Here is a 10,942-nt window from a genome sequence, read left to right as displayed (position 1 = left end):
AATGGGCCGAGGCGAGCCGAGGCGGGCCGAGGCGAGCCGAGGCAAGCTGTTACCAGCAGTGGAAAAACGCCATAACATACTTTAATGCGACCCTCCGGGTTTCCAAACCAACTCCCTAATGACTGAGCTACTGCCACCCCCCCATAGGATAGAAGTGAACTACTTCATAGCTGCATAATGTTGCTCTGTTGTTCCATGTCCCAGGTATACATGCGTAGAATCAACAGTGTGGTTACTAACACCAGAGAAGTTGAGGAACCAGTGCTTCGCCGGGGTAAACAGTCAAAATCTCCCACCATGGAAGCAAGTGGCCTAGGAAGGACCATACTCCACGCACCTGTTACCTCTCAGTCCTGGGCCCGATCCTACACACAGGAACCACAGGTAGGATGACCACTTTAGGTTTTTAAACTTTTCTGCTATTATAAGATGTGTTGTTTTTAAATGATAGAAGGTAGAAAGAAAGTGAAAGTGAAAAATATAAATTGATTATTTGTTAGTCTTCATCAAATGGTAAGCACATAACAAGTGTCAATGTTCGGCAACATTTCACTGATGATTTTACATGCTTGGTGTATATAGTGTTTGACAATATGAAAGGATAACTCACCTTAATAAACTGAATCACTATTTCATTTATCCCTTGTAAAATTTTAGTCTCCTTTAACTTTCTCAAACATTTCTGGCATTAAACCAACATGTGCCTGCACTATTAGTGCATAGTGTGGCTTTTAAAGTACCCTGCATTGCTGTGCAGGTGGAGGAAATATCCGCACCACTCTGCAAATAGTTTTGTCTTGAAGATAAAAGTCCAGAAAGTACAACCGCAGGGCTAAGCTCCTGGTGTGTCCACTTTGCATGAGAGCTCAGCTTGTATTTTTCCCTGACGCCAGGCTCTGCAACTTCAAGCTTAGCGCAGCAGTTCTCAGTAGGTCTCACTCCTGCTGCCCCAGTAAGCACAAAGAGAAAAGGGTGGGACACAAAGGAGGATGGAAATGAATAAGACCTCAACAGGGGGAAAAGAAGGTTAGGAAAACCTCAAGGAGAAGAAAATAGCTTTCTTGTATTTAAATGTCCCACTACAGTCTGTGCCCCTGCCAGGCAACATTGCTATTCTACGCAAACGTTACTGAAAATAACAGTTTGAATACTCATCCCCACATAGTGCTTGTACAGGATTAATGTGTTTGTGTATAGATTCACATCCATGCTTCTTTCATCACTGGGCAAGAGCTTATATCAGATGGTTTTAATTTGAAATTATTATCTGCCATTACTTTTTATAAGACATTCAGTTTTTTTCATTTCACATCTTGTGTGGGACATTGTCCACCACTGTAAGCCCTACCTAACAAATAACTTCTCCCACACTTAAGACTGATTGTTGAGCTACACTATATACAACTAATTTCCGTGCAAAGACCCCAATTGAGCCCTCTAATTTCATGTATGTGTGCCTATGCATCAACATGTAACACTGTATGCATAGCAACAATTTAATTAATGTAGTGTGAATGTTTATACAAGCCATCAGAATGATAAGGTGAAACTACTAATGGGCTACAGTATTAACTTACTTGTCTAGTGGTATATTATATATTCAAAGTCAAAGTCAAATGGCTTTAGTACTGCTTACAGTGTGGGCTCCATGGCTGCACTGACATGTCAGTTTGACAAATTATCCTGGACTAGAGACCTCTGGGTATGATATCTGTGTTTTCCCTTATAAATAAACTGGATGTTGCCATGGAGACAAACACACACATACAAAGTGTCTGCTGTCTCATCCATTTGTGGAAGTTACCCCCTGATATATGTACTGTAACAGATGTCGCTCTTTTTAGGTCCAAACTCAAAGCATATCTGTTCAGTCTGGCTTTTAATACGTAGCAGTGGTTGGACAATTTCATTCTTTTGTTCTTTGTAACTTTTTCTGATTTTACTATGGTCACTATTTCTATTGTATGTTGTGATTTTACTCATTTTGTTAAGCCCTTTGGATACCTGCTGGTTGTTGTAAAGTGCTATATAAATAAATTGTGATTGATTGAATCAAATCAAATGTGAATTACATTTGCACATTTTTTCTTACATGGGATACGATGCAGGAGTAGATCCTGTGTTGTAGCGTTGTTGTTATGCTGAAGTCATGATTTAAGGGTAGTCTGTTAGAAGTAGTGCACTCAAGAGTTATTGACCTGGTCAGTTTGATTTCAAGGGGTTACAGGGTTGGGGCTTTGTTTTGCACCAAAGTCATGCAATGTTAGGGATTTATTGTCGGAGCGAGTTTTTTGCTCATGGGTTCTCTCTCACTCTTTAGGTAAAAAACAAAATGTTTCAGAAAATGGGCCTTATAGGTAACCGTGATTGTCTGGTCAAGTTTGTAATCACTTACTCTGTGATCAGATGCTTCTTAATTCAAATAATGTTTCTGCCAAATTTGGACCAAGTTAGAAATCATTTTATAACTACTAGAGCAGTGCCTGTTGAAAATGTGTCTGTTTGGAAAGGGCCAATTAGTTGGCCTGTGGTATTGCTGCTTGTAGAAGACCAAATTTTGATCCAAAATTACTTTCAGAAATACCCCAAACCACTTCATGTGCACCATACTACTGACTTACTGATTTAGCTGACAGAGAACGTTGCAGATTCAGAATGTAATCACAAAATATCACAATGAAAATGTGGAGTAATCAGACATCAGCCTCATAGACTCATGGCAGGGCGCCACCCACCTGGCCCGTAATTAGAGCTAATCGGCACAGTATCTGCGTTAATCAAATAATAAATACAGTATTAGAGATACCAATGACGGTATTGCCTCTGATACTGCCTAAAATGCTGGTATCAGGAAGTACTGGGGTTTATACACCGACCCGATACCAAGTAAAAAACTAAAAAAAAATCTAAAGAAAATCTATGTTAAAGTAGTTTATTTATGTTGTTTTTTTCATGTAACTGACTGTTAAACTGGCTAATAAAAGAAACGCATGCATTGTTTGTCTTTCTTTGTGTTTCACAAAGAGTTTAACCTGAGCCAGACCGACAACAAAGATAGAAATCATATCACATCCATACAGTTATTAAAATATATGACACACCGGTATTGGATCAGTACTCGGTATCAGCCGATACGCAAGTTCAGGTATCAGAATCGTTATCGGGAAGCAAAAAATGGCATTGGACCATCTCTATTAAATATATAAAAACACAGAGTGACAGATGAGCTCCTGCTCCTGCACTGAACACACTGCCATGGTAAAACACTACTTGTTCAAAATCTCCACTCTCACTCTGGCTTTTACCAGAGACGCGTACATTTTTCTTAGCTCCTGTCGGGACACACTTTTTCTACTTTATTTTGGCCTGACCAGCAAGAAAATTCAACAATTGCCACTTCTTGGCATTTTGTTTCATGAAGCACCAAAAAACATTGTTTTCAATATGTTAAAAATAAGTTTCAGTCTGACAGTCAAGGTAACAGTGAATGATGGTTTTTAGTGTGTGGACAGAATGGACATGTGGAGGACATGGTGGGATTAATCTTGGACAGAAAGAGATTCACTGCCAGTGACCCATGGAGGATCTCCATTGCAGGTCTCCAGACCTCTTGTTCAGGAGTCTCTATACCATTTTACTGTCTGGTGGCGGTCTTTCCTTCTATATCATGTCTTCTCACTCAGCTTCTTTCTGTGTATGCATCAGTCAACGTATCATACAAACACTCACACAAACACACTCCAGTATGCTCCAGTCACAGCTAAACAATGAACATAGCTGGGGTCTCTCATCTCCAGCTAGATGATACATTGCATAGAAACATACCAACTCATATGACCTTAGAGCTGTCTAGATGGCCCCTCCCTCTTTTTAGCTTCAACAGGCTCAATGAAATCTAACACTGAGCCTTAACACCTCCTTTTAGCAGTGATATAGACTGGTAGAAAAAGCAAGACAACCACCTTTTGTCATGTCTCCGACTCCTCCCTTCCCTTCCTCTCTTTTTAACCCGTGCCCCATCACCACCTATTTAATTTGTCATCCAAGCCCTGACAGGAACAAAGTGGTTTAAAGTCATGCATTTGGGGAGCTCTGTCAAGGTCAGTGCTATCAGCTCTACATTATTCTTTTCTCACTTCAGTTCATAAGTCTCCTGCTCTCCTTTTTCTGACCCTATTCCACATCACCAACCCTTCAGCCCTGGTTATCCTTCAGCCCTGAGTCTGTGTCCTGTCTCTGATGTAGTGAATTAGCAGTGTGCTGATGAACTGCCTTTCCTGTGTCACTTCTCCATTTGTGTCCGTTATGCACTTTGTTATGGGAATTTCCCAAATCCACATAGTTGACTCTGCGGTATGGTAAAACCTTGTTCATCCTGATATTTGATGCACGAACCGGTCACTCCATTTGGATAGCAATTATGAACCAAAATTGCTACAGTGCAAAAAAAACATACTTCAATTCATAATTGGACTTTGAAGCATGTCTTGGCGCACAGCCGATCATCTATGGGTTGGATTTTCAGAACATTTCAGTGGTCTGAACAGCGTCCCTTCCCATGAGGTTTGGATAAATACAGCTGTAGTTAGGACAGTGGGAGGTTGGGATTAGTTTGTGATTGCAGTGTCAAAGGTTGATAGAAGAGGTTTGTGTTATTACGAGTTTGTAGATGGAGGCAACTGGGTTGATGGAAGAGGAATGTAGCTAGTAATCATTATCTGACTTCTCATCTATCTTTCTTTCAGTACTCCTTCGGCCAAGGCTCGATCTATTCAAATTTCAGTCTGCATGTAAATAGCAATAAGCTATATATATATATATATATATATATATATATATTATTATATATAATAATTTACTCCTCCTTTCAAAACAAGATTGGTTGAAAACTGTGCCTTTACTAGAGTTTAAAATCTGTCTACGTGAATTACATTTCTTTTAATGACCCTTCACGTGAATGGTTTGCCATTGTTGAGAGTAGAACAGACTCAGCTATGGATAAATAGTCATTAGGAAGGCGACAACACTCCCAGTTCCTTTTAAGCACCATGGGCAAACTGATGATATTGATTATCTTTCTTTTTAACCTCATGTATACTGTATATAGATGTTATTTATTCAAACCTCTATGGGACAGAGGACATCTTTTCATCTAGTGAAAGGTCAGGATTGTTATCATCAAGGTTCAAATCCATGGCTGCTGTTTAATCTTTTACTGTTGTTTCTAGTTTGTCCAAACCAGTGTTGGCATGGCTTTATGAATGGCAGTGTCAGTCTGTTTATCCACCTCATTGGTCCAGAACGAAATATAGCACCACCATGATGTTGATAATTTAGTAGTTTAGATAATAATTATTTTTTTTCCCCTAACTTTTTCTATAGTGCCACCATGAGGTTCATTTTCATTTTTTATTTTTTGAGTGAAATGTTACCATACAATTGGCGTGAAATTTAGTACAGACAATCACTTCCACACTGGATAAATGTACAGCAGAACAGGTAGCACAGAGAGACATACAGGACTTGGTCCAAAATACACTTTAAGGGCAATTGTGATATGAATGCTGATATGAATAAACAGGTCAGTGTTGGGGAGTGGGGAGCGCAGGCTTTCTGTAGCAGTCACTCCACACCTCGAAACAGAACAGTATTGTAGTAATTCCTTCCAGTCCCCACTGTAGCAGTAGGAAACCTCAGCCTGAACATGAATGAACCGTGAATTATGTTTGGCTGAGGACAGCAGGGCCGATATGGCGGATGAACGAGATACCAAAACATCCTTTGTTGAGTCAAAAGCCAGTGGCAGAAAGTTAAGTGTGGAATCAGAGCTGCTCTACTATTCTCTGGTCACCTGATGTGACCTGTGTAAAAAAGCCCTCTGGAATAACAGTCTGTGCAGCAGCTGATGTTGGACTGTGTAATGCTTTCAGTAAGGATCAGACAACAGATACTTTACAAATGAAAAGTAAGCATAAATTTAACCTTTTTTCCCAAAAAAAAGTGTTGTGTTGCTGGAGAGGTGATTTAAGAATTTGGGTTGGCAAGACACCATTCCTTTAAAATTGGGCAAGAGACCAAGGGCAGACCCATTTAAAGTAGGCTATGATTAAGGCCATAATTCCTTCCGCAGATGCTCTGACGCGCTACTTTCTGCTGGCCTTCATTTGTTATTAGAAAGCAGAGGCTTTTCACAGTGTCGGATTGGTTTTCAAGGTGATCTCCTGGAAACTGTATTTATAATTCCTAAACAGAAAGCCTCCTTTTCTTATTAACCTATGTCTACACATAAAACCTAAAACACACATCACTCTCATGTCTGTACAGTAAATGAAAAAATTAAACTGCAGCTAGCAGCTGGTTATCTTAGCTTAGCATAACAATTAGCCAAGGAATACACCACCCCATAAGTCGTTGTACAGAATCAACAAACTTGATATATCATGATATATCATGTGCTGGTCGGTAGATTTTGATACTGGCTCCTGCCTCCAACTACATATTAACTTTACAGATACCTAAGTCTCGGCAAGAAAAGGAAAAAGCACATTTCCCCAAAATGTCAAACTATTTCTTTAAATGTCACTGAACATGACTGTCCTGTTCATTTGACAAATACAAGTTGGTACGAGTTATGTACCTTAGAGAACTGCTTCTCTTAGTCTCACCTTTTCAGTATATTCATTTTTTTTCTTTTTTTGTCAAATCATCATGCTGTGCTGCCAGACATGATTTAGTGTTTCTGATTATAACAGCCTATAAAAGTGGGTTTTCCAAGCTGAAGGCATTCTGGTGTGAGCTGGAGCAGGCCTGTGATGACAGCAGCACTTGCTGTTCCAGTTGATTTCCTCTGCTGTGGCACATCAACTTACTTAACAGCATTTATTACAGGCTGACGTTGCTCTTGCTCGAATATTTTCTTAAATTAACTTTCAGCCACATGGGGTGAAAGCTCTCCGTTGGCACACACACACAGAAGTTACTAATTTTCCTTTGACTGAAGTCACAGATCTGCTATAGAGCATTACACTTCTTTTCATTTACAAACTTTCACTGATAACTTTTAGCTAAAACATGCCAAATGTTTATTGTTGTGTATTTTTATTAACTTTTGCTATTTTAAGTCTGTCACAATGTGTTGAACAATGCACAAGCCTCCTGTTGAGTGTAGGAGGAACACTGGAAGTGCATTACATGGCAACCTTGTGAAAGCCCCCGGTCTTGCAGCAGTAGCTTACCATAGAAGGAGAATATGCCACTCTGCCGTTTCCTCCCCTCGGTGACTGGAGCAGGAAGTGACCACACTGAACACGCCTACTTGGCAGGGTTTACTGGTGACAGATTTCCTGTCTGTTACCCTTGGAGACTAAGAAAGGCAGTCCAGCAGGGCTCCATTAAACCCAATTAGCAAGGATGCATTCTAAAACTGCATCAGAAGCCAACTCCAACCCACCAAATGTCACTAATTATGGTGCTTTTTTAAAGCTGAAATTACAGGAGCGGGGTGCTGTTTCTGTGTGCTTTAGGAACTGCATCGTCATCTAACTCACAGGGACGGCTGGCTGTAGCCACCACAGACTAGTAACGTGGGGTTTGTTTTCTAGTCAGCCCACCAAATTATAAATCTCTCAGCTTGGGGTATGTTTGGGGTTTCTGGTTGGGGATTTTTTCCCTTTGCAGAAGTCCACATGGCAGTTTTTCCTTGTCACACACCAGTTAACATAAGCAGCATGTATTTCATGCCCACATAATACAAAAGTTGAAACAAGGCCCCAATTTGTCCACACAAAATGCCCAGACCTCCTATACGCAACTCCAGAATAAGGGATTGAATGAACTGGCCTCTGTTGTAATGTTTGTCTCTGACCATGCCAATGCCAAATCAATCCATGTATTAAACTTACTGCAGCTGCCAATTCAGACTGTAAATCTTACTATCAAATGTTCAAACCTTTCCAGGCTGCTGATAGTGTAGAGCCCAGTCCAAACCCGAGCCACAGCCCAGCCTCTTGGAGGCGGCAGCTACCCAGCATCGACTCTCCCCACCTGGGGAGCTCTTATGACCGGGCATCCAAGACTGCTGGGGCCTCCTCCAGAGGGGATCTGTGGTCCAGTCGGGGTCAGGGGTCAGGGGCCAGAGCAGAGGGGAGGAGTGGAACGGGGAGCCGACCGTGGAGCCATCGCCACTCTGAGCATCATTAGACCAGCTGGGACTGAGCAGGACTTCTACAGCAAGAGGACAGGTAGGAGAGGCAGGACCTTTTCTTTTCTTTTCTTTTTACTCCTGAAACTCATTAACTAAAGGAAACAGATGTTAATTACTCTTGTTGCAATGATCTCACATCTCTTAAGGGGTTTTAAATCAAATAAGCAATAATAAGATGAACCAACTCTGCTGTAGCCTGCATCATGGTAGTTTAATAAGTAGGCCCCAACTTCACTGCATGTAACAGTTAGCATCCACCCTTCTGAGGCAATTCCAGATGAACTGTACTGTAGCTAGAAACCTGCAAGTGAGAAGAAAATCCTGTATTGTACGTAACATTGAATATTTTCCTCAGCAGTTCCCTGGGAAGAACTTTAGACTTCAGCACTATTAGAAAACATTTTAAGTTTTCTTGAAAGAAAAGCTCAATTTCAATATTCAAAGATTGTTCCTTTTTTCTGGATACTTTATTCTTCATACACAATGACTTTTATACTAAGAAATTACATGTGTTTACATGTTCAGCTGATCTGTTGTGCGCTGAGTAGAAGACTGGAAATTAATTTTATTTGGAAGTGAACCAACTGAACAATGTCTCTTTTTTCCCTGTAGTTAGTACCAAATTACCTTGTTCTTTCTGGAAAACTTTATAGGAAATTATTTGGAAATCACAGAATAATCATGTGTCTAAAGTAAATGAATAGTTGTGTTAAAAGGAAATGAATTAAGCAATTTCTTTCTCTCCATTTGTTTTCTTAACAGCACTCCATTAAGCTCTCAATGGCACAAGAAAGGCCAAACATCAATCTCCCATCAACTAATGGCTTCTACCATCTCCAAAAGTCAACAGCGTTTAAAGCAAGTAAAGCAATGAAAAATAGCAGTTGCCCTACAGAACAACAGACCTGACATTCTTACTCTGACCCTTAATCTAGACTGAGATGTGAACAGCTCTTCTTATCTGATAGTTTCTTTGTCCCAAAAGAGGCATGAACAGTGCCTGTACAGTGTTTTGGAGGTTGCCTCACCAGCCCATGTATCCTCTTCTGCTTCTCGTGTTGGATGTATTATAGTGTAATCCCGAAACTTGACAAGGGAGAGGTGGGCATGCTGGGGACGGCTTGGGATTTTTCAGCGTGCCAAAGGGTTTAAAGAGAGCAAGAGGAAGAAGGACTCTAACGTTGAGAATGCCTTTCTCAGAGGACCATTACAGCGACCTCAATGGATATATATTGCTTCTACGTCAGAATTTCACCCTTTCTCCATCACTGAAAAAAAAACAACCCAATATTCAATCAACAGCAGTGCAATGTTTAAGATTAATTTTTGTCTCACAGGGCTGGATTTTCAGGCCGAATTCATCACAAACTAAAGGATCTTTTACCTTTTTAATGTGACCAAAAACAGGAAGCGAACCCATCAATGTTGACTCGTACCATATTATTTACTTTTGCTTTGAAGGCCATATGGGCTTTTTTCCGATTTTCTCACACAAATATATACACAAAACCATGCAAACACATGCTCATTTTTTACTTTTGATTCATATTTATGCTGTGTCACCACTTTCTGGCATGCAGCCTCAAACTGGATTTAATTTGGGTTCTTAGATGTTGAGCAAACATTTGCATGTTTCTAAGTACAAAAAAAAAGAAGAGCACTTAAAAGATTGTGACTCAGCATGCACTCTGCTTAAATGATTGCTGGTTGGCTGCATTTAAGGAGCACCAACTTATTTATGATTTTTGCCATTTTCACCACTTATTTAGAGTTTTTGTGATTCGCTTCCTGTTCTGCATTATCAAAACAAAAAAAATAGTTTGGACGCAGTCAAATGCCATTCACATGTAGAAAATAAGAATAATGGGGGGGTGGGGGGGGGGGGGGGGAGAGAACTTCCATGGTGCTTTATTTTACAGCTGTTGCAAATGTCCTCATTCATGTATTTTGACAGAGCCATAGTAAAATGGAGTTTCTGTTTTAACTGAACATTGGACTTGATATTGCCAGTAAACCTGGCCTGGCGAGGCGGACATTTTTTTCAGTGCTGCTGTAAATACTGTGTACATGCGAGCCAGCCATTGGAAGACACAAGACTCCCAAACGCAAGGAGCTGACGGCTTGTATGTGACTGGGTTCGCCGTGCGAATCGTCCCAGCTTATTTCCATTTCTTATTTCTATAGAGGTGTACTATTTTGTTACATCATGAAATATCAACTTGTGTTTGGTATAATCTCTCATTGGAGTATGCCACTGCATTAATGGGGGTGCCATAGAAACCAGTTTAGTAGTGACCAGTAATTGAAATAAGGTGTTTTCAGTGAGGTAAATGGTGCAAATCTATGACAGAAACCTTGTCAATCTTTTCACAGGCTCCTACATTTATTGGAGTACAACAGGCGATGTAAACTTTGATCCCACAACTAAATGAATGAATGGAATGGAGCTGAGAATGACCGATTGCTTGATGGCTTGATGCACCAATCCAACAACAACTGCATTCTTTGTTTATCTGACAAGCTCATGTAACCATAACTGGGACAACTTGGGACACATGGAATCTGTTAAAGAAGTTGGGATTTTTAAAGCTCCATCTGGCTCCTCTGCTGTTGGATGGATTTTAATGCTGTGTTGTGTCAGACCCTGCGGGGGATGGCCTGTTTCAGCCAGTGCATTTCTCAATTCCCCATCATTCTACCAGCCGCCATCTAGCTGTAATATTTATTAGTCTCGATTTT

At 40.4% G+C, this 10,942-nt stretch overlaps 1 protein-coding gene across 1 annotated transcript in view; it reads left to right on the top strand.

The window, feature by feature from the left end:
• The window catches only part of luzp1 (leucine zipper protein 1), a 43,684-nt gene extending 33,840 nt beyond the window's left edge, over nt 1–9,844 (top strand). Inside the window, exons 6-8 of the mRNA XM_034858383.1 lie at nt 205–384; nt 7,957–8,240; nt 8,966–9,844. Coding sequence (XP_034714274.1) covers nt 205–384; nt 7,957–8,199 — 423 coding nt within the window. The 3' untranslated portion in view covers nt 8,200–8,240; nt 8,966–9,844. The remainder of the gene's footprint in view (nt 1–204; nt 385–7,956; nt 8,241–8,965) is intronic.
• The last annotated feature ends 1,098 nt before the right edge of the window (nt 9,845–10,942 follow it).

Source organism: Etheostoma cragini, chromosome 20 (assembly GCF_013103735.1).
Source record: "Etheostoma cragini isolate CJK2018 chromosome 20, CSU_Ecrag_1.0, whole genome shotgun sequence".
Classification (NCBI taxonomy): Eukaryota; Metazoa; Chordata; class Actinopteri; order Perciformes; family Percidae; genus Etheostoma; species Etheostoma cragini.
The sequence above is the reverse complement of the archived record's forward strand: the minus strand, read 5'-3'. Positions and strand labels throughout refer to the sequence as shown.